At 41.7% G+C, this 24,697-nt stretch overlaps 1 protein-coding gene across 4 annotated transcripts; it reads right to left on the reverse strand.

Annotated features, from left to right (window-relative positions):
• Positions 1-4,343: 4,343 nt before the first annotated feature.
• LOC103833240 (nucleolin 1) lies at positions 4,344-16,651 on the reverse strand. Of its 4 annotated transcripts, none has more exons than XM_033277770.1 (15): positions 16,523-16,651; positions 16,390-16,438; positions 16,170-16,282; positions 15,896-15,952; positions 6,786-6,869; positions 6,605-6,694; positions 6,404-6,520; positions 6,126-6,311; positions 5,904-6,032; positions 5,757-5,795; positions 5,583-5,668; positions 5,377-5,497; positions 5,022-5,302; positions 4,644-4,942; positions 4,344-4,554 (listed from the first exon to the last, which is right to left on the reverse strand). In XM_033277770.1, exons 1-15 carry the CDS (start codon positions 16,544-16,546, stop codon positions 4,526-4,528), a joined length of 1,704 nt encoding a protein of 567 aa, XP_033133661.1. In that variant the 5' UTR covers positions 16,547-16,651; the 3' UTR covers positions 4,344-4,525. The 4 variants fall into 4 exon arrangements, with proteins under 4 accessions (XP_033133661.1, XP_018508905.1, XP_033133660.1 ...); XM_018653389.2 differs by having other exon boundaries at positions 15,896-15,976; positions 16,131-16,282; XM_033277769.1 differs by having other exon boundaries at positions 5,904-6,034; positions 6,140-6,311; positions 15,896-15,976; positions 16,125-16,282.
• Positions 16,652-24,697: the final 8,046 nt, after the last annotated feature.

Below are 24,697 nucleotides of genomic sequence, written 5' to 3' on the forward strand. Positions count from 1 at the left end.
TTCTAACCGCCTTGACTATACTACCAAATTGTCGATGTACAAGAGATATAAAGTTCAGTAGTACTCTCTTAACCTCACTCTTCTCAAGTAAGAGATGGATCCACACAGCTCTGGAGAAATCATCCACGATTGTTAAGAAATATATAGCCCCACACGAAGATGGTATACGATAAGGACCCCAAAGATCAACATGTATCAAATCAAAAATCGCTGAACTTTTATTAAGACTTTCAGGAAACACCTCTCTAGTCTGTTTTGATTGAAAACAAATATCACATCCACCAAACTTGTTTGGGACGTCCTTAACACCAGAAATAAATGGTAAAAAACTCAAAACACCATACGCAGGATGTCCTAGGCGACGATGCCACACAGCTTGATCTTCAGAAGCTTTCACTCTGTGACCTCTCTTCACCACGACATCCCGATAAACATAAACACCATCCTTGACTTCACCGGCTCCAATCAGAGTCCTCGTAAAACGGTCCTGTAAAATACACAAAGTATCTGTAAATACAGCTAAGCAACCAGTCTGTCGAAGCAACTTTGCGACTGACAACAAAGTACAGTTCAAATTTGGAACATATAGAACATTTTTCAATGTCAGGCTAGACGACAGTCTCAAGTTACCACTCTTGATAGCCATGACATTACTACCATCCGCAAAGCTCACTGGACAAGGAATGACACTGTGGACGCCACTGAGAAGTGTTACATCCCCTGTCATGTGATGCGAAGCTCCGGTATCTATTATAACCTCTCCTGTTTGAACCGTACCGTTTAACCTCTCTGGTATTGGAGTTGTCTTTTGTCGCTCCAGGAGTGCGGTCAGTGAAGCCCATTGATCGGGAGTGAGCTGCAGTATTGGTGAGGTCTGGTTTCCTGATGCTCCCTGTGAAGAAGTGCCGTGAGCCTGCACTGCATTAGCGCGCGAGGAGTTAGTTCTGCCACGTCCTCTACCTCCTCTACCACCTCTTCCTCCGGACTGGTTTCTCTCTGTATACCACTCAGGGAACCCAATGATCTGCCAACAATCCTTCTTCTCATGTCCAGATCTTCCACAGTTACCGCAAACCACAGAGGATCGAGTTCTGGCTCCCCCTGTCGCAGTATCCTCTCCCTCTTTCAATGCCGCATTGACTGCAAACCCCACTGGAGTTTCTTTGGAATCACTCCTTGCTCCTCCTAACCTTTTCTCCTCTCGCACCACTCTCTGATAAACAGAGTTAAGGTCTGGTAACGTCTCCAAACCGATAATGTTGGTGCACACATTACTGAATCTTGCTTCATCCAGTCCCATGAGAAACTGATGAACCTTTTTCTCTTCATAATCTTTCGCATAGATCTCAGCCGCCTTGCACGTACACGTCGGGATAGGTTTGCAATTCAACAACTCCTCCCACTTTTGTGATAATTTCCCAAAATACTCCATAACACTTGACCCTTCTTGCTTGCACGAAGCCAGCTCTGCCTTGAGCTGATGTACTCTTACTGCGCTTCCCACCGAGAAACGTTGCTTAAGCTCTGCCCACATCCTGCAGGCGTCAGGTGAGAATGGAATTGTCGACCTCAAGACAGGAGAGATCGACGCTCTGATCCACCCCACTATCATGGAGTTCTCTGTCCTCCACATCTCTGCCTCCACTGGTTTCTCTGTCTCGTCAGGAAGTTTCAAACTCCCGTTTACAAACCCGATCTTGCGCTTAGCACGTAACGCATTCTCGAGTTCTGATGCCCACTCAGCATAGTTCTCTCCAGTCAAGACTACCGGAGTAATAGCCGTCCCAGGGTTGTCGGCTGGAGCCAAGTAATACGGCGACATGGTTCCTTCAACTGGAACATTCGATGAACTCACCAACGATTTTCCATCACTCATCTTTTCCTTCTTCTCTCGTCAATGAACTCTACACAAAATAAATTTTGGTGGCTCTGATACCATGAAAGACAAGAGAAATATGGGAAGATAACTTGCATTAGATGAACTATACGATACAATCATATATACATCTCGACATCACCGAGATATACTCAAATATACTTGACACTTATCGTAATCTATACAATGCTTATCTAACTTATATGTCGGACCTAGATACTCCTAGATCCTCTCCTTAACACAAAGCATTCATAAGAACCGAAGAAGAAGAAGTGCAGAAGACATGAAATAAACAAACCTGTAATTGATTCCTCTAATTCTCAGATGGAGCAGAGGACAAAGAAATCAGTAGATTTATTGTTTCCGGTTTGTAATTATAAAGAGATCCAGTCGAGAGATTTTGGGACTATGATTTGCTCGCCGAATGGTAATCAGAACAGGTGAGAAAGAGTTGACTACATGGAATGTATAAAGATCGGTTTACTCGGATGTTTAGTTCGGATCTCGGTACACGACCGAACCGACCCGAGGACTGCTTAGAGCTAAAGACCCATTCGGTATTTTGCATGGTCCCGTTACTGATCCAAACCCGCTACTAGGGTTCGGCTTAGAGTACAGATTTTTGGTGTACTTAATTATGCTCAGACCTAGACACCAGTCCAACCCTTAATGAAATATTTTGATTATTTTTATTTGATCGAGCTAAATTTAATTTTGTCCAAGTTCTGGTCTGGGTTTGATTAGAAACATGGTTCGGCCTAGTCTATATATCCATCCTAGTGATCATTTTGAACATTTTGTGGTGTGTTTTCAGCAATCCAAATCTGCTGATAAGTACATAGGACTATACACTGATTCAATCCCAAATGTAAAGGTTTTCTACATGTCATCGGTTACTCGGTAGTATAACCCATTTATCAGTTTTCCTCTGAAATCTTTCCAGTTCCCTCCTTCCAGTAAATCTTGTTTCAGTACAATAAAAAAATGTTTATTTTGTGTAATTACTTTCTTCAAGGATGAACTTTTTTGGGCTGCGGCTTGGCTACGCCGGGGATGAGTACCACTTGAAATAGGTTGAAACAATGCCGGTTACATGGGTGAAACTGGATGGAGAATGGAAGAATTCTCTTCGGATAACATATAACAGATAAGCCGGTGTTCAAGTCCTTGTCACCAAGGTAAATAACCTGGTTTCTTCAATAATGTTATTTCTGAAGTTTCAAGAATACTAATCTTGACTCTTGTTTGATTTGTGTGTGTGCTTATATATTGTTAGAAGTTAAAGAAGGTGGATATACTTCTTGTGCTTGTCTAAAGAAAAATGATGGCTACAACATTCAAACAACTGGTAAGTTAATTTAGTATAAAATTCGGTGAATATTGAATGTTTTGCTTGTTTAGTGGAGGAAAATTCAGGTGGTTTGATGTATGTTAGAAATTATCTCTCTGCAGCACATGCGAAACTCAATTTTCATCATGGTTTGGTTCAACCTCAAGCACTTTTAGACTTTGCTAGATCTCAGGTAATCAAATCTTTGAGGAACACAAAACCATTTTTTCTTGCTGCTTTAATGCATTAACCACAGGTTCTTTCACCTTGCAGAGCGATTACATTCTTTGAAAAACTGTCAAGGAATGAATTGCCAAGTTGGATATGGACCAAAATATCCAATCAGAGTCCACCATACAGGCCCGTCATTCCCTTCAATCTTTGTTCAACGTTCTTATGTGAACTGTGTTGGTTTAGAATGTCTCACGCTGATATGTTATCCACGGTGCTCTTGTTGATGGACCAGATCAGAATGATTACTATTCAGATGAAGGACAAACCACGAGCAAATCAGAACCAACTTTTGTCTGGAACAGCTCCACTTGTTGGTCTATTCGCTAAACTCTAACTAAACAATAAACTGTGTGCTCTTACTCTTGTTCCGTGAATCATATATGTATGATGGAGGAGGATCTTCTAAACCATACCAAACAAGTGAACAACTAAACCCACCAGGTTGTTGATCTTCTTACTTGCTTGCTCTATACAACTTCTTGCCTCTTCGGGCATTTCTGATTCTCATTTTCTCTGAAAATCTTCACAGTTTTTGTCTTACAAAACAGTTTTTGTCTTACAAAACAACACCAACATCATACTCCAAAGCAATGCACCAATCGAACATTTCATTCAATAACTGCTAATTGGATGGCCGGGAACTCTAGGTACTACTACATACCCTAAGTGCTCATCAAGAACAATTCTCAGAGGGACCGGACCTCAAGCTTCAGACTGAAGATCTCTAACCTATACGCTTAACCAAACAGGGCAAAACAATGCATATCACCTTCCTCAGGGGCAAGTGAAATCTGGCAATCTGCCCCTCTATGGGTATCAGTTTTAAGTTACTACTAATCCTCTTTATTAACATCCGGTTTTAAAGTCGTTTATCATTTGAGTGATAAGAATTCGAAGCTCAAGGAAGACAACAATTCAACACAAAAAGCACTCAAAATTGAGTTTTAATTTAAATTCAGACAATAATATAAGGATTCAGACACAAGTGGACTAGAAAAGAAAAAAAGCTGAAATAATAATAAGATGAGTAAGCATCACAAGGCTAAAAGACTTGAGCACACAAGAAAATTCTTCTCCTTAAGCTTCTAATCGTCAAAGGTAGTCTTCTTGTTGACTGCCAAAATCAACCAAGAACATGTCAGAAGCTGGGGTACTTGATAACTATCAAGATTCAAGACAACATCTATTAACAAACTAACATACCTGAGGAAGTGAAACTAGGTTCGCTGAATCCACGGCCACCACCATTGTCTCTACCAAAACGACCACCGCCATTTCTACCACTGCCAAAACGACCACGCCCACTGTCTCTTCCTCTACCACTACCAAAACGACCACCTCCGCCACCACTAAAACGACCACCGCCGCCACCACTGAATCCTCCACCACCACTGCTGTCCCTTGGTTTAGCCTCATCGACAACAATATTCCATCCTCCCAACTCAGTACCATTAAGGTCATACGCCTTCTCTGCGCCTTCCTTAAAGTCAATGTACGCAATTCTGCATTTTAAAACAATTGTTTTAGTTAACCATCTGAGAGAAAATAATACACAAAGTAGAGGGAAGAAGAGTCACACACCCTCTGGAAGCACCAGTTTCACGGTCCATTGGAATTGAGACCCTTGTGATCTCTCCACATGAAGCAAAGTGTTGAGTCAATGCCTGCCTGATATCTTCCTCAGGAAGGGACGAGTCGAATCCCTTGACGAATATTTTTTGACCTTCACCACCACCACCACCGCTTCTGAAGTTACCACCACCGCTTTGTGGAGTGTTGTATGCGGGTCTATCTCCCCTCTCCGCAGCCATATCAAGACGAATGTCACGACCAAGTAAGGCTCTACCGTTAAGTTCCAATGCCTGAGTACAAATGAATTTTAGTCAGCAAGCAAATTTCAAAATAAATACTTTAAAAGTACAAAACTAGCACTCACCTTCTGTGCATCTTCAGAACTAGCAAACTCAACATGGCCAAATCCTCTGAAACTGCCATCATCCTTGTTGGTAGCAAATCTAACATCAACAACTTCGCCAGCTTCTTTAAAGAAAGTCTCACTGTATTTGGAGGATAGACTATCATTAGATCACGACAAAAAAACTGAACTTGTCCAAAGAGAGAGAGATAGAGAGAGCTACTTACACGTCTGATCTTTCGATCTGGAATGAGAGATTACCAGCAAAGAGCGTCTTGGGTCCTCCTGTAGCAGGAGTTGCTGGTGTCTTAGGCTGAAAGACAAAGGACGAAACACAAATTAACTTCAACGTATGACATCAAAAAATGAGGTTAGAGATACTACTAGAGGGATATTCTTACCTGTTGCGGCTCAGCGTCCACCATTTCTACATCAGCGTTCTGGTTTTAGTAAAAAAATCAGATCAGCAAACAGCAAGTTATAAAAAAATTATGCAATAAAAAAACTCAAACTACGATATTTTGGAATCATAATGAAATATTTCACACCTTTTTCTTTGGGGTTTCTTTCTCATCTTCACTCTCTGATTCGTCAGAGTCAGATTCACCACTACTGCTATCCTTTTTAGCTGCCTTGGTGATAGCCTTTTTAGGTGCAGGCTTTTCATCTTCACTTTCCTGGAATGACAAAAAAATCAAACAAATCAACAACGATTCAAATTACAGGACATCAGAAGCTGCTTATTGATCAAGTTAAGTAGAGAATCTAACCTCATCAGAATCTTCATCAGATGATTCTGAACTGCTTGCAGCCTTGGTAGCAGGAGCTGCCTTTTTAGCAGCTGGTTTCTCATCCTCAGACTCATCTTCCGATGAATCATCATCGTCAGAAGATGAAGAATCTTTAGCTTTAGCAGCTGGCTTCTTAGCAGCGACAGGTTTCTTTGTAGCAGGTTCCTGTTATCCCATCACCAAACACACAAGTAAGTTACATAGTTCAGAAACATAAAGAGGAAAACAGTAAAAGATACTTATGAGGAGGTGCTTACTTCATCAGAAGATTCCTCATCGGAAGAGTCTTCCTCTTCAGAAGAGCTCTCTGACTTGGCCTTCACAGAGCCGTTTTTAGCAGCTGCAGCAGGTTTCTTGGTAACAGCAACTTCTTCCAGAAATAGATGATAAAGGCCAAGTATGTTAGCAATAGTCCAAAGAGAGCAGGCTAAAAACTCGCATAGTAATCAAAAACTAACATCATCTGAAGATTCTTCCTCAGAAGATGAGTCATCTTTTGTTTTCTTTGCAACCTTTCCGTTAGTGGCCTTCTTGGCTACCACAGGTTCCTTCAAAGACAAAACATTGAAGGTTTTAGAAAGACGCTACACAAAGTACAAAACTGAAGCACACAGTAACAAACAACCACAAAACTCTTACATCATCTGAAGAAGAGTCGTCAGAGGACTCCTCGCTGCTTGAATCAGCCTTAGCTGGAGCCTTCTTAGCAGGAACTTTCTTAGCCTAACATGAACAATACAATACTATGAGACAAACATCAAACATAGATTAATCTACAATTACTAAAACAGTGAGTATTGTGGGAACCGAAATTCACACTGTCGATTTCCGTTTAAATAAGGAAACTAGGAAAACCCTAATTTCCCAGAGGACCCGGATATCTGTTAATTACCACACGTCAAGCAATCAGAACACGAGAATAACAACGATAAAAATAAGAAATCGAAAAGAGAGCAAAGTAGATCTTATTCCGAATCTGCGTATGAGCGTTACAACAAGGTATAAGCCTGGGCTCGAGAGCTGTCGGCGAGATTCCTAGTTCTAGCAACCCTAAGACGGCTAAACCTAATTGAGTCGCAGCTCGAAATAACAAAAACGGAAAATTGCCTAAATTGCTCTAAGTGCTAAGTTTGCTCTGAAAAAGTCCTCCCTTCTTGCTCCTCGCCTAGGACTCCTTATATACTAGCTCCAAGGTCGGTTTACGCTTTTACTCTTCTGCCCTTAAGCCGTCATAGCATAAAAATGGAGATATTCAATTTTTCCCGATCTTCACAATTATCTTCGAAACTTCCGTATTTATCCGCGGAAACTTGACATTTATCCTTCTTCGTGGGCCAAGCGTGAACCATGCTGTGGTTCACGGGCTTTTGGTTAGGAAAAATCGTAGGATGGGCCTCGAATCGTGTTTTAGGTCCCTTTGGGCCGTCTTCCGACTCGACACGTTTACTACGAGTTTTCCGCGGTTTCTAATCCGCGAAGTTTGATCGATGAATTAGAATAGCGGGAAACATGGACTGAACTCGCTACAGTCTTCGGGAGATAGCATTCGAAGGTTTGACGAGAATGCAAGGACTGGTATCGTATCGATGTTCGGAAAGGTTCAATCGCTACACGACGACCGAACTTTGGCTCGAGCCCGGTCGCTACGTAGCGACCGAGCGAGACAAGTGCTCGGTCGCTACGTAGCGACCGAGCTTTGACCTGAGCTCGGTCGCTACGTAGCGACCGAGCGGGACGATCGCTTGGTCGCTACGTAGCGATCGAGCTTGGCTGAGCTCGGTCGCTACGTAGCGACCGAGCTTTGGCTCGAGCTCAGTCACTACGTAGCGACCGAGCGGGACGATCGCTCGGTCGCTACGTAGCGACCGAGCTTGGCTGAGCTTGGTCGCTACGTAGCGACCGAGCGGGACGATGGCTCGGTCGCTACGTAGGGACCGAGCTTGGCTGAGCTCGGTCACTACGTAACGACCGAGCGGGATGATCGCTCGGTCGCTACGTAGTGACCGAGCTTGGCTGAGCTCGGTCGCTACGTAACGACCGAGCGGGATGATCGCTCGGTCGCTACGTAGCGACCGAGCTTGGCTCGGGTTTGGTTGCTACGTAGCGACCGAACGGCGTGTATACGTAGCGACCGAGCTTGGTTTGTTCGGTTTGAATCCCAAAGGATACTTCTTCGTAAAAACCTCGTATAGGTTATTTTTACGAAAATTACATCTCTTCTTTTACTAACTCTTTCGGAAATACGATCTCCGAGGATTTTCGGGTGGTAATTCCGTCGTAACCATTTTTGACCCCAACAGTTAGCCCCCCAGCCCGTTAGGATCATGCATCGTAGGATCCTAGCGTGCGGTTAGGCATGTTTGGCAAGTTAGGCGTGATGGATGGAATTAATATCCGAAAGTCCGAGCTTGAATAGTAAATCCTCAGGTCTTATAAGAAGAGAGGTAACTTGTTCCATAATTTTTTCACTTTCTTGTTTTTCTCTAAGATCTTTCAAAAAAACTTTCTATCTTTCTCTCCACCCTTTTCCTCTATTCTCTCAAGAGAAGTGTAAAGATGTCGAGCAAGAAAAAGATTGCGAAAAAAGGGTCTTCGTCCGCGAGTCCTTATGAAGAGCTCGTCGTTCCGAAGATGGAGTTCGTGCCTCACTCGGTGCATCCTGCCGAGAACGAGGCATGGTGGGTTGCTCATTATGGCTCGTTGACCCCTCCCAAGGAGAAGCCGTTCCCGGTCCTGGTCCATCGTGGAGTCGAGGAAGAGGATGCAAGCAGGACTACTGACGAGTTTCTCGCAACGATGCGATCGTTCAACCACATCCCGGATGCTGTGGAGTTCCGGGTTCCCTGCCGCGGGGAATGTGCTAACAACCCCCCGGAAGGTTACTTTACTTGTTATGAGGCGTTCGTAGTGCGTTGTCGCCTCTGGTTCCCCATACCCGAAATTCTCGTCCGAGTGTTGGACCGTTTCGAAGTTGCGATAAGTCAGTTGACACCCCTTGCCATTCAGCACCTTATTGGGATCCTGATCCTAAGCTACGAGCATGGCCTTTCCCTTTCCGTCGATCATTATGAAGCTCTTTTGAGGCTTCAACTTGTCAGGGGTACGGATAAGCATAGGTTGGTCCCTCGGAAATTTATGTCAGTGGTTAAGAAGTTTATTTCGAACTTCAACTCGTGGAAGAAGTTCTTTTTCTTTGTCCGTATAGACGCTGCATCCGTCAAAGAGAGTTGCATTCCATTGTTCCGGAGGTTGCCGAATGATCGTCCCTTCATCAACCCTTTTGCTCCGTTCCCCGAGGACATCATTTCGGTGAGGGATCTTCTCAGGAATGGTCCCTTCTTCTGGACTTCTTTTACGCCGAAGAGGGTTTGGAAAGCACTGAGATTCGTGCAACCCGATCCTGCTTTGGATGCGGACACGGGAAGCGACTCCGAACCCGATGACCAGAATCCCGTCGAAGCTCCGATAGCTGCGCCGGAGTCGAGCTCTTGGAAGGGAAAAGATGTCGATCTTGGCGACATAGAGTTTTCGATGGATGACTCTATGCTTCCAGGATGGGATCTGAACCTTGCTTACGGCGACGGGAGCGGTTCGAGCGAGGCCCCTATTCCGGATTTCGATGATTTCTTTGCTGGGCTGCCATCGGGTTTCGATGCTCCTCCTCCTACGAAAGAATCGGCGAGGCCGAGAGTCGTTGCGGAAGGATCTCGCATCATCAATGGGGTTAGTTTTTTTTTGAGAATTTTTTGGTGATTGTCCTATGTATATATTTATAACATGCCAATCGATTTTGCAGGGCCTGAGCTTGCTGGGCTCGGCCATTGAGGCGGGCCATAGAGAAGCCATGGTCTACCGCTTCAAGGCGGAGAAAGCGGAGCGGGATCTTGCTCGCGTGCAAGGCGAGATGCTGGAGCGAGAGGCGCAGCTTACTCGTGACCATGCGCGGGCTGTTCGTAAAGCGGAGAGGAAAGGCAAAAGAGAAATCGTCGAGGTGATGAAGACTCGTGCATCTCAGTTCCAGGTTGAGTACCGGAACCTCAAAAATGCCTTTACCTCGGTGGGTGACTTTCGCGAGTGCCGTGGTTCGGTCGGAAGTCTTTGGAGGACGCGAGCCGATGACTATGTGTTTGAAGAGGAAATGAGCTTGATGAAGAGTGGGATGAGTGACTGTGCCCACGCTGAGGCGCTTATCCCTCCGATTGACGAGAGGATTCAAGGGTTCTGGGATTCTATCCCGGTTTCCCCTGATACCGAGGAGGTTCCGACCAGTTTTCCCGATGGTGGCGAGGAAGTGGATCGTCCCGCGGATGCGTTTGGTGCTTCGTTGTCCGTGGACTTTGACTTTGGATCATGAGGGATGGATCAGTTATCCTTGTTTTCGGCCGAGTGTGGCCCTTTGAATTTGAATTTCGTTTAGGCCTAGATGGCCGTATTTGTATTTCCGGGACTGGCCGTTGGTGGCTTTGAATCTCTTTCCGCTTTACGCGGTTTCTTTTATATGATAAATGTTTTGTTTCGAGTTTTCCTGAGTAGGGTTGAAGTAAATACGAGTTGTCGTCTCGTATGTAGTTCTGATTAGACGTTCATTCTGTTGGTTCGTTCGTGATTTTCGTAAAAATTTACTTATCTTTACGATTTTCGAGAACATTGAGATACGAACGGAGAGACATGGTTTATGATCTCGTATCTTTTAGATATCATGCCTTGAGATGTTTGAGACCAGAGCGTTGGGTTTAGGGCAAGACCTAGGTTTACTTTCGGTTAAGGTTTGTGCGGTGACTAGCCGGCTATCGTTTTTCTTGTTGCGATTTCTTTCTGATTCGCACCGATTTAAAGTCCGCGATATGTTCTCGGCTTATATGACTTGTATGGTACGAATCGAGCATCTTCTCAGAATCAACTGGAAGTGCTAAACCAAAATTTCGGATTTTTGTTGTAGCGCGCTTTTGTCCTTGTGCTGGACGTTTTTAAAGATCAAAAGAGTGATCGGATTGCGTTTGTTTAAGACGGCTGGCGTGTTCGTCGGGGCCAATCGACGAACGGGGTGTAAGGTTTTTGGTGGTCGCGTTCGGACAATTTGTTAGCATTGTCCTCGAATTTTAACTTTTGCGACGTCTCGCAGTTATTTCGAGGATTATGCGTGTATTTTTGCGTGTTTGAAAGATGATAATCTTTACGATTTTTGGGCCGGAAGGGGCCGCAGACAGGAGTCTTAACGTTTTCAGGCGTGTCCTGAAAGTTTCTTTTGTGTTTTACTGAAGCGTAAACGTTTTCGATAAGAAAGGACAACGTATATTGTAGTAAAAGTTTTTGAAGTTTCTAAAAACTCGATTACAATAATGAAGATTTTTCTAAGTGGGAGTATACGAGTATACGCACCCACTCCCCCCCCCCCTTTTTAGAGAAGGGGATAGCTGAACTCGTCTTTTGACGAGCTGCCTACGTACCCCTTTCGAGGATCAAGCCATCTCGTAGTTCTGTTTCATGCCGCGAATGTTCTTACTCGGCGGTAGATGTCGCGATGTCCGCCTTGACCGTGTCAATCGTGGCTGGGTCGACGCTATTTTCCGGATGTTCCGGTTGAGTTGTTGTGTGGGCTTCGGATTTATGTCGAGCCTCGACGTCCGATGCGTTTGCGTTGATAGACGATTTTACTTCGTCTTCTCCCGGGGCGCTTTTGGCTGAAGATCGATCTATCTTCGCGCGTTTGCCGTTTGTGGAAGCCGTGATTTGCCTTAACTTATGCTCCGCGAGGAAGCATAGTCGCGACTGTTTTTGGCATCCCAAGATGGCCGCGACTCCGCTCGGTGTTGGGAACTTGAGACCCAGGTGGTAGGTTGACGAAACTGCCTGCATGACGTTGAGCCATGGGGTTCCCATGATTACGTTTTAGATAGCAGGATGATCGACTACCGCGAATTCGACGATTTTTGTGATCTCTTTGGCCATGACTGGCAATTGGAATGATCCGAGAGTCATCGACACTTCGCCTGAAAAACCCGTGAGCGGTTTTGGCGTCGGAATTACTTCTCCGAGTTCGACACTCATCCGCTTGAGAGTGTCGCGGAAGATTACGTTGACCGTGCTTCCCGTGTCGACGAGTACCCTTCCGACTTCTAAATCTCGTATGACGAGATCTATGAAAAGCGGGTCGCAGTGAGGTTGGTCGATACCGCCGGCTTCTTCCTCCGTGAAGGTGATCGAGCAACTTTGGCCGTCTCGAGGAGGAGACCATGTAGGCCAATTTGCACTTGACTCTGCCTTCCGTTGGTAAGCCTTGATGGCCGACACGGTATCGCCGCAGTATTGTGATCCTCCGATGATCATATTGACTCTGCGACGATTGTTATCGTTCCCTTTGTCATCCGGCCTCCTACCGCGTTTATCCCCAGGATGGTTTCGTTGAGGGGATTTTTCAGCGGGCGGATTTCTATCCGTCTTTGGAGGCCGATCAGAATCGAGGATGAGATCCTTGACGCTAGTTACTTCCGAAAGCTCTCCAGCGACTAGCTTCGCGGCCAGTCTTGCTCCCAAGACTTTGCAATTGGTCGTGGAGTGTCCTCGGGATTGGTGGAACTCGCAGAAGGTGTTTTCGTCATACCCTTGATTGCGAGTCCATGTGTTGCACGTGGTCCGGCCTTGATCCGAACTGATCGCATAGTTATGCGCCCCTTGGAGATCTTCCCCCTCGTGATGGACGTACTTGTCGTTACGAGAGTTCTTCTTTTTCCCCTTCGGATCTGCGTCTTTCGAGGATGGTCTTGCCGGCTTATCTTTTTGCGATAAGACTTTAGTTTCTTCCTCGACTATGATGTAGTCCGTTGCTTTGTGGAGGGCGTCCTGGATCGTTCGCGGTTTGTCGAGAGTTATCCATTTTCTGAATTTCGACTTGAACCAAAGCGTCTTTCTCAGCGCGTCGATGGCCACTTTGTCGCTTATCCCGCTGACTCTGGACATTATCAGCTTGAACCGACTGATAAATTCGCGGAGGGGTTCGTATTCCCTTTGGGAGAGACTCCAGAGGTCAACATCGGAGGTTTCCCTGTCTATGAATACATAGTACTGTTTGAGGAATTCCGATGCGAGCTGTCGAAAACTCCCGATGGTGTTGCGACGAAGGCGTGCGAACCATTCGAGCACTGCTCCTTCGAGATTTTCGACGAACAGGCGGCAATAGCCGGCATCTTTTTCGCCGTCCTTCAATCTTGCTCTTCCCATCGCGATGTGGAAAGCCTGAAGGTGCGCTTTTGGGTCGGCCGTACCATCGTACTTCGGTACTTTGATCTTTCCCGGATCGGACACCCTCATGTCCGAAATGCGACTGGTAAAGGGGGTCTTTCGAGCTCCTTCCAGCAGTCAATTGATCTCGGGGGCAGCACTAGTAGCATGATGGATTTGAGACTTTACGGCTCTCACTTCTGCCGCAGTCTTAGTGATGTAGTCGCGAAGATCGCGGATATCTGATGTCTCGTCAGTGGATTTCCGAACCTGTCGGCGTTTACTGCGACTGAGCTCGGTTTGCCTTTCGGCCAGCTCCTCTTGTTCGTTCCAATAGGCGACTTCTTCTTCTTCTGTCATTGGTTTTTCGAATGGGGAGCCTTCCCGAGCGGATCGGCTTCTGGTCCTTCTTGGATGTCTGTCGACATCCTCGTCGGTGTCGTTGGAGACATCGCTAGGATCCAGGTCAATGTGTTCGGCTTCGTTATCCTCCGAGTCCTTTGCAGGGGGCGGAAGATTTTCAGGGTTCCCCTTTTCGACGGGAGATTTCTCGCTAGGGTTTTGACCGGAAGGTCGTTCCCGCGCGAGTCCTGTTCTATCGAGTGGGGTGGCGAAGTCGAGCCTTTTCCCGCGGATTTTGGTGGTTCCGCGGGGACGGATAGCTTGGGTCCTTGCCGTTAAGGTTTCAACCTGTTTGGTCAAGGTATTCACGAGCTTATCCTGTTCTTCCGATCTTTTCTCATAGGTGGCGAACATCTTTTTGAACTCCTCGAGCGTCGCGGCGTTGGCTTGCGCGTTGGCCGCGGATACGTCCGCTACTGGAGTGTGGAGATCGGTGCCGCTGCCTCCATTAAGAGGAGTTTGCATGTTATCCGCGTCGTTGGTTGACATGTCAGATTGTGTGTGGCTTTTGCGGGTTAGATTGATCCGTAAGTCCCCCTCCTTCTAGCGCCAAACTGTGGGAACCGAAATTCACACTGTCGATTTCCGTTTAAATAAGGAAACTAGGAAAACCCTAATTTCCCAGAGGACCCGGATATCTGTTAATTACCACACGTCAAACAATCAGAACACGAGAATAACAACGATAAAAATAAGAAATCGAAAAGAGAGCAAAGTAGATCTTATTCCGAATCTGCGTATGAGTGTTACAACAAGGTATAAGCCTGGGCTCGAGAGCTGTTGGCGAGATTCCTAGTTCTAGCAACCCTAAGACGGCTAAACCTAATTGAGTCGCAGCTCGAAATAACAAAAACGGAAAATTGCCTAAATTGCTCTAAGTGCTAAGTTTGCTCTGAAAAAGTCCTCCCTTCTTGCTCCTCGCCTAGGACTCCTTATATACTAGCTCCAAGGTCGGTTTACGCTTTTACTCTTCTGCCCTTAAGCCGTCATAGCATAAAAATGGAGATATTCAATTTTTCCCGATCTTCACAATTATCTTCGAAACTTCCGTATTTATCCGCGGAAACTTGACATTTATCCTTCTTCGTGGGCCAAGCGTGAACCATGCTGTGGTTCACGGGCTTTTGGTTAGGAAAAATCGTAGGATGGGCCTCGAGTCGTGTTTTAGGTCCCTTTGGGCCGTCTTCCGACTCGACACGTTTACTACGAGTTTTCCGCGGTTTCTAATCCGCGAAGTTTGATCGATGAATTAGAATAGCGGGAAACATGGACTGAACTCGCTACGGTCTTCGGGAGATAGCATTCGAAGGTTTGACGAGAATGCAAGGACTGGTATCGTATCGATGTTCGGAAAGGTTCAATCGCTACACGACGACCGAACTTTGGCTCGAGCCCGGTCGCTACGTAGCGACCGAGCGAGACAAGTGCTTGGTCGCTACGTAGCGACCGAGCGGGACGATCGCTACGTAGCGACCGAGCGGGACGATCGCTTGGTCGCTACGTAGCGATCGAGCTTGGCTGAGCTCGGTCGCTACGTAGCGACCGAGCTTTGGCTCGAGCTCGGTCGCTACGTAGCGACCAAGCGGGACGATCGCTCGGTCGCTACGTAGCGACCGAGCTTGGCTGAGCTTGGTCGCTATGTAGCGACCGAGCGGGACGATCGCTCGGTCGCTACGTAGCGACCGAGCGGGACGATCGCTCGGTCGCTACGTAGCGACCGAGCTTTGGCTCGAGCTCGGTCGCTACGTAGCGACCGAGCGGGACGATCACTCGGTCGCTACGTAGCGACCGAGCGGGACGATCGCTCGGTCGCTACGTAGCGACCGAGCTTGGCTGAGCTCGGTCGCTACGTAGCGACCGAGCGGGACGATCACTCGGTCGCTACGTAGCGACCGAGCTTGGCTCGGGTTTGGTTGCTACGTAGCGACCGGACGGCGTGTATACGTAGCGACCGAGCTTGGTTTGTTCGGTTTAAATCCCAAAGGATACTTCTTCGTAAAAACCTCGTATAGGTTATTTTTACGAAAATTACATCTCTTCTTTTACTAACTCTTTCGGAAATACGATCTCCGAGAATTTTCGGATGGTAATTCCGTCGTAACCGTTTTTGACCCCAACAAGTATCATACCTTAACCTCTTCCTCGGAATCAGAAGATTCTGATGATGAGTCTGAGGAGCTCTCAACCTTTTTAGCTGGAACCTTCTTAGCCTACCATTTTTTCAAAAAAAATCTCAGTGAACATATAACAATTTATTCCTATGAAACGGACACTAAACAGAGTCTAACCTCCAGTTACTTTCAAGTTCTTAAATCTAACGAATCAACAATGATACTAGTAAGAAACTGAGAGCTATACATTAACCTCTTCCTCGGAATCTGACGACTCAGAGGAGCTCTCAACCTTCTTAGGCACCTTCTTCACGGCTTTCTCCTTCTTGACGGCAGCAATCACATCCTTCTTCTGCTTCTTAAGGCTCACTTTGGTATCCACGTCATCCTCAGCCTCTCTCTTACCTGAAGTATAATAAATACAAAAGTTCAAATCAGACTAAAACTACAGATACCAACAAAAATAAGGACTCAATTAGAAAAAAAACACAAAAGAAACATAAAGTTCTTACCTTTCTTCAGAGGTTTGGTCGCCTTAATCGCAACAGGTGCTGCTTCAACCTGAAGACACGAAACAAAAACAGAGTTTCGTTAAACAGTACGAAGAAGAGCTAATTGGAAAACCCAGAAGGAGACGAAGCTTACTTTGGTGGCGGATTTTTTACCCATGGCAAATCTGAGAAGAAGAAGAAGCGACTGCTAGGTTAAAGAGAGAGGAGAGAGGCAAAATAAACCCTAGAGAAGCTGCGCGAGATATTTTTCAGTTTAGGGTTTTAGGACATGTATTTATAATCTCTTTTGTTTTGGTTTGGGGGTAAACATGTCATTTCCAGTATCTCATCTAGTGGCTGTCTCCTCGCGCGTGTTATTTGATCCACGCCGTCCACGTTGTAGTCTTGTTTTGTTTTTTTTATGGAAGTATATATTCTTAATCAAGTTGGTGACCGTTGGGACTATGTAAGTCAAAGCGGAATACGCATCCTTGTCTGTGATGGGCTCTATTTTCGTGGGTTTTTAGTAGGCTGGGCTTTGTAAAACTTTGTCGGATCAGGATTACGTTGCTCAATGATCAATGGATAGGAACATAAAAACAAAAGTCAATCTTTTTCTTTTGTTAAAATTCAAATATCACACTTTTGTTGAAACGGCAAAATACACACGAGTTCGATAGTAAAGGTTATTTGAAAGATGTTTTGTCGATCAATCAGATGATGAGTTACAAAAGAGTGATTACCGAACAAGCGAAAATGACAAGGTTTCTTGGGAGAAAAAATATAAATGATAATACCTAGTTCTAGCTGCTTGTGACATCTTTGTGTTTCTTAATGCTCCTCTCTAAGTCTGTTCTTTCTCGTTTTATATATGGCTCCCTTCTACACTCAATTCGGTTTAAAACCTAATCGAATGGGTTGAGCTGAGCTGGGCCGAACTATCTTCATTATGCCTATTGAAATTGGCCGAGCTTTGTATTTGATGGCCTTGTTAGTTTGTTAGTGGTAGTTAATAATTAATATCAAAAGTTATTTCGGATTATTAGAAAATTTATTTATAGTGAACATTCAATAGAAAAAATCAACACTATAATTAAACAAGTGACTCTTGAGTTGAACGATATTTTTGTAAATCCTTGAGAAACCGAGATGTAAAAAAAACTAAGATAAACAATTAGATCATTTTATTTATACACATCACATATAGTTATAACATGCACGGTCTTCATCCTACTATTCTTCTATGTTAACCTCTTCAATTAAACAGAGATTAGGCAAAAGCGTTTTCTCGAAAGATTATTTCATCATTCTCTTTCTAATCGTGTTTCCCAACCAATCACCTTATTATGGGCAGATTACTGCTACATATTCTACGGTTGAGCTATTAAAAGGAAAATGCCTTGATTAGAAATTTCAAATTGTAACAAGAAAAAGTGGTTTCATTTGTTGTCTGGACATTATTAATGCCATGGAGGGGAGAAATATGTTGTGTATAAGAAGATGAGGAGAGGAAAAAGGTTAAGGTGTTCTCATGTGTGTTCATAGTTTTTCACATATGTGTTCCTCCCTTTTTTGTGGTTCTTTAAAGTTAGTCTTCAACAAAACTGAGATTTAGATGTAGAGTAGGTATGTTGTTTTCTTTTATTTGGTAGGCGCTGAAATGATATTGTAATATCCTTAACTCCTTGCCTTTTAAAAAGACATTTTAAGTCTTCTCTTTTTTTTTTTGTAACAATCTTCTCTTATTTTTGCATGACTTTACTTTAGTAGCATGAGGAAACAATCGAACCAAAGAGAGATACAATTCATTGTCCACCAAATGCATAATTTGAAGGTAGAATTTCAGATTTTTTTCAGCCATTCATCTAAATCACTTTTTAGAAAAGATTATAGCGTTACATGTTTTCAAATGTCTTCTCTATTTCTCTTCAAATGCATGGCTTCCTTCTATTGAAACAACTCTTAGTTGGGGTAGATGTGTCTTGTTGCGGGCTGACATAACCACAATGTGTGCATATGTGTGCTCGCAAAGCCAACATAGAGACTATGCTGGCTGTCAATGTTTAGTTAGTTTTGTTAATAATCCTCATTTATGTTTTCATGATTTCGTCTCCATTATTGTTTGTGAACATTGACGATATGATGAGTTCACCTATCTTTTAGGTAATACGTAATTGCAGAGTAAGGATTCAAGATAATTGAACAATTTAATCAATCTCAGCAGAAACATTAAGACTAGTTGAACTCTTTGCATTAATGAACATAGCAAATGCTGAAACGCCTATTGGTCTTGGAGGTTACTTCTATACTGAATCACTTCTTCATAACCATAAAGTAAAAAATCAATTGTATGTGTTAATTAAGCTAATCTCCTTTTGCTCCACAATTTTTTTCAGGATGATGATAGACATTGGAGAACTGGTGTAGTCGATACTTCTTCCGACTTTTTCTCTAAAGGTAAAATGTTTTATTTGTGAATCTCCTTTGAATGTAGTGGCGGATGCACGTTATGCAGCAAGGGGGCAGCTGCCACCACTAAAATTTAAAACAAGTTTAATTTATTTTTTTGGATTGAATGTTAAATTGAATTCAAAAGAAAAAAATCCATTGTACAACAAGTGTTCTACGGATTCAACCCATCAATGATTCCAACACGATCTATGAAAAACCTACCAATATACTTTGGAGTAAATTGTTTCCGCTAAGCGATTATGTCTGCCACAAAACATGTACCCAAAACGTGTTTGTCCCATGTTTCACACTCGCTCTGATCTTCCATCTGCAACCATTAACACGACATGTTGCCACAAGGAAAATTTTTCGTTGACTTGTATATTCTGAAGGAGAACTTACGCCTCACTGTTGTCAACCGCATCTCCGAAACCAGTGCATCCATACTAGCAAAACTCTGGTTGACATAGATCTTGCTAGCATTCGATCTTCCTCCTTCACTATCATATGTACTTTTGAAATCTTCAAAACACATATCATCATCTTCTTCCTCATCCTCATCTTTAACCTTTCCATACTCACTGTAATCCTCAGCATCATCAACCGCTTGAGCAACATCAGGGATATCAGCATCCTCGTCCGCACCATCCTCCTCCCCAACATCCTCCTCTCCATCATGATTTTCATCTTCAGCCATATCATCATCATCTTCATCCCCTTCATCAGCTTCATCCCCTTCATCTTCTTCTTCCATTTCCTCTTGAACCGTTCTCATCTTGCTAAGGCTTGATACATAAAGTCGTACTTCATGCGTTTTAGTTATCCCGAGAAAGTTCCGAACTTTTTTATCACTTGTAATATGAATATGAGGGGTGTTTGGAGCCATCCATTGCATCATTGCTTCTGGTAATGAGTAGGCTAACCCCACAGACTCGGTGTTCTTGTCTAGGTTATAATCTTCTTGAGCCATTGCAATGAGTTCAACATGTGTCGAACTTTCACTCAAAAAGAACAGTCTCGCTCCTTTGAACTTATCAACCACACAATTCCAACAGTCATCTTTCAACAAACATTCTCCATACACTGCATGTAACTGACGATCCATCTGCAAAAATTCAAAATAAAACACATTAGCAAACATAGAACATGTATGAGTTAAAAGCACATTAGCTAGAAATTTAATTAACATGAATGTTGGTAAACTCATAAATATAACTAATTAAGTTATAAATTTTATTCAGTAGCCCAAATATTGATTAATAAACATGAATTAACAAGAAAATGTTTCTTGCAAGTTTCTTAAACATTGACGCAGACGACATCCACAGAAGTCTTCTGGTAGACTTCCGTAGAAGTCGTCCATTTATGTCATTTTTGCAATTAAAATTTTACAAAGGATGACTTCCAGAGAAGTCGTCTCTACAGCAGATTTCTTTGGAAGTCTTCTTTTGTAAATATTTTCATACTTTTGTTTTTAAAAAAAATTCGAAAAAAATAGAGACGACTTCCATGTAAGTCGTCTAGGATAAACATATTAGTTTTGCATTTGACCGGATTGTGTCAGAAATTAAACTTTTCCTCGATGACTTACACATAAGTCGTACAATTGAAAACCAAAAAAAAAATCAATATTTTATTATAACTAGACGACTTCCATGTAAGTCGTTTCAGGTTAGATTTACAATTGGAAAATAAAACTTATTTACTATACGACTTACTTTAAAGTCGTCCGGTCGATGAATTATACGGAAGGCGTCCAAGATAAGCAAGGTTTGACCAGAATCTCGAAAGAAAATCTTGGACGACTTTCGTGTAAGTCGTTGACCGGACGACTTTCAAATAAGTCATCTAGAATAAATTAAATATTTAAGTTTCCAGTTGCAAAACTAACCTGAAAGGACTTACATGAAAGTCGTCTAGGTATAATAAAATATTGTTTTTTTTTGTTTTTTTACTGGACGACTTACAAGTAAGTGGTCCAGAAGAAGTCAAATTTCTTACATATTCCGGTCAAATGCAAAACTAACTTGTTTATCATAGACGACTTACATGGAAGTCATCTCTGGGTTCCTCGAGATTTTTTTTTTTTAAAACAAGCAAAAATGGACAACTTCAGTATAAGTAGGATCTAAAAAAACGCATTTAAAAGTCAATTACAAAATTAACCTTTGCATTGATCAGAAGACTTACATGTAAGTCTTCTACAGCGAGAAGACTTACCCGAAAGTCTTTTAGGCGAACAGATCTGGATAAAATCTCGATTTCATACCTTAAATTAGTGAGATAACTTCCTTAGCACACAGAACTCTTCTCCACGCACATAGAAGCTCAAACGAAAGTAACCCACCGAGAATCGTAACCTTCAATGGCTCAATGAACCTTAAAAAATTTAAAATCAAAATTTTGGTTTTTTTGGATGAATATGGAGATAAATTAAATAAATGTTGTTTTTAGTTCATAAGAATTGGGAAAAAAGAGTGTAAATTGATTTTTAGGTGCATTAAGAGTTTTAAATTGGTTGTTCATGGTGGTTGGTGTATTGATGGCAATAACAATATTGTGAATACTTGAGAAAGATGAGGGTGATAAAGTAAAATATGCATTTTCGAAAAGAAAAAAACGATGGCATTTTCGTGAACAATCTAAACTTTGGATATGAAAGAGGCAAGTCAAAGTTCTAAAAAAACATGGGTTAGTTTTGTGTTTGATTTCAAGTTTTGAGTCATATTTGCAAAAAACTTTAAAAACTATTTGAATAATTAACAGAATTTTGTAAACATCTTCTCGCCGGGTACCCGTAAATATTTTACCTATTACCACCTAATGATAAGAAAACAATCAATGCATGAAAGTTTAAACAAGAGAGTTTTTGTTCATTATTTAACAATAACTATTTATATTTGTATCGTTTAAAATTTAACAAAATTTGAATAATTTTTGTAATTGATATTAATATTAATTGATATATATATATATTTACAAAATTTAACAATAATTTTGCATGTCATGTACAAAACAATATTTTGTTGGTTTTGAATTGTATGTTGGGGTATGCCCAAAACATAAATATGGGATGATCATGCAACACCAAAACATACATGTAGTTGGTTAATAAATTTTAGTTGATTATTTAACTATTTTTATACCGGACCAATCAAAATAATGATCCGTCGATTTATTAGAAGTCAATTAGTTTTTTTTATTAGCTTAGCGAAAAAGTGTAGACTTTGATTATATGATTTAGTCTTTGAACTAAGGATGCTCAATCCACTGAAAACCGAACTGTAAAAGAGAAAGTGGTTCGGAATTGGTTATAATGTATAAATCGAACATATGTTAGTTTTAAAAACTCTGGAATATAAATATTGTTCAGTATATAAACCAGTTAGATCAATTAAGTAGATTCATTAAGGGGTTTTTGTCAAAACTACCCACAACTTGATTTTAACCTCAAATCTATACACAAACTTGAATCAAATGCAAAACTAACCTAAAAGCCTTGTGAAATTATAGCCCAGCCCCTTGTGACCAAACAAAAAAACAGAAGATATTTTTACGAATATAGCCCTAGTAAGTCGTCTGAGTCGTCTGAGATGTTGGAAGTCATCTGGACAACTTCAAAGTAAGTATTCTGGTGTAGCTGATCTTAGGACTGGGCAAATAAACCGAACCCGAAAACCCAAACCGAATCCGATCCGATAAAAATGAATCCGAACCGATCCGAACCCGACGTAAATACCGAATGGGTCTTGTTTTATGGTATTTCGGGTTATGGGTATTATCTGAACCGAACCCGAATCTAAATGGATATCCGATAGAACCCGAAACATTCAAAACCTCGAAAAGATCTTGTACCAAACATGATCTCAATTCCTAATATGTATCCAAAATACATTAAGAAATATTGAATATCTAAAATACTTATCTATTACATGAAGGTTGGTGGTTCTATTACATGAAGGTTGATGGTTAAAGATGACCGTTGAATCTTGAAGTATTTAGATTTAAATTTTGTTTTCGTTAAACAATATTTCTCATTTCATGAGAACTTGATTTTCGGTTTATGCTTTTATTTATTTGGTTTTCTTTTTATCAATAAATATGTTTACTTTTCGTTTGATTTTAAATGATCACGGTTGATGTTCCTTATTTTTGAATCGATTTTACTTAAGTTTTGATTACAAAATAGGTACAAATCAGGTATTTTAAAACTGAAGAACCGATTTTACTCATGTTTTAGTTATAAAATAAGTAAAAATCAGGTACTTTTAAACCGAAAAACCGATTGGGACCCGAACCCGAAAGTATATTGGGTTGTACCGGTTCTTTGAAGATTCACTAACCCCGACCTGAACCCGATAGAATCCGAACCGGTCCCGAACCGAACTTTCATATAATCCGAATGGGGCTGATTTTGATGAACCCGAAAAACCAAAACCCGATTGGATAAAATCGAAATCCGATTGGGACCCCGATTGCCCAGGCCTAGCTGATCTTAAAAATAATTTTTAAATTTTTTAAAAAAATTTTGATAAGCGAAAAATTAAAATCATGTAATTATAAACAGTTTTAAGTGATATAAATTAAAATATAACAAAATTGAATTGTTTTCAACATAGATGAGTGTAGGTAGTGAATCATGGTATTCTTTGGTCTAGGGTTTGGGAACATATGTTATAGTATTGTATGTATTCTTAGGGTTAGATTTTGGAAAGCTTGAATGTTTTTTGAAAAATTAATTTTTTACCTACACGTATTTATTTTTGTGTATAGTAAACACTTTTGAAGTTTAATTTGATTTTATGAAGTGTTTAGTTAGTTAATTAAGTTTAGGGGTTATGTTTAGGATCTAGACGACTTACATTTCAGTCGTCTGGTGAAGAAATTAAAACAGACGACTTACATGTAAGTCGTCCAAATATTCCCGCCTAAAATTTTTAAAAACATTATTTTCCCGCTTAAATAATTTAAACCAGACGACTTACTTGTAAGTCATCTGGGAAGTCTTCTATTTTAGTTTCCCGCTAAAAATATTTTAATTTCCCGCTAAAAATATTAAAGTCTTCTGGACGACTTACAAGTAAGTCGTCTGAATCAAAAATATTTAACATAATTGAATTTTTTGTCTCCCTATATAAAGAAAAATTTACACATTCTTTCTCATCCTCTCCAATTGTTGCAACAAAAATGTAATGTTCATCATTCTAAAACTCTTCAACCTCTCTCTAATCTCTTTAACTTGAAAACACCAAACTTTATATGAATTTTTCAGTTTTGTCTCATGTATTTCCTACTAATCTATCTCTTTTGCAGGCTTTTGTCTCATGTATTTCCACTCATTTTTTTGTTTTTAAGTCATATGAACGTTTTTTGCTATGCAGGTTTTTAAGATCTGGATTTTATATGCAGGTTTTTTAGATCTGGAATACTTCTGAGACGACTTATATGTTAGTCATCTAAAATATAATGCACTTGACGACTTCCAGGAAGTCTTCCAGACGACTTCCTGGAAGTCGTCTGGACTTCCTGGAAGTTGTCTGGACTTCCTCGAAGTCATCTCAGAAGTAGTTTGGAGAGTTTTAGTTTGACATAAAAACTGAAAGTTGGAAGTTGTCTGGACTTCCTGGAAGTCTCCCTTTCATAATAGATCTGAGTGTTTTGGTAAGTTTTTATGTCTGATTTTTCTTCATTTGGTAACTTCTTGTTGTATAAAGTTCTTACTTTTTTTTCCCAAACTAAAACACTCCAAACCCACTCTAATCTCTTTGACTTTAAAACACCAAATTTTATATGAATTTTTCAGTTTTATCTCATGTCTTTCTTATTAATCTATCTTTTTTGCAGGTTTTTAATCACATGGTACTCATCTTCTACTCAT

The sequence above is a fragment of the Brassica rapa genome, chromosome A08 (genome assembly GCF_000309985.2).
Source record: "Brassica rapa cultivar Chiifu-401-42 chromosome A08, CAAS_Brap_v3.01, whole genome shotgun sequence".
NCBI lineage: Eukaryota > Viridiplantae > Streptophyta > Magnoliopsida > Brassicales > Brassicaceae > Brassica > Brassica rapa.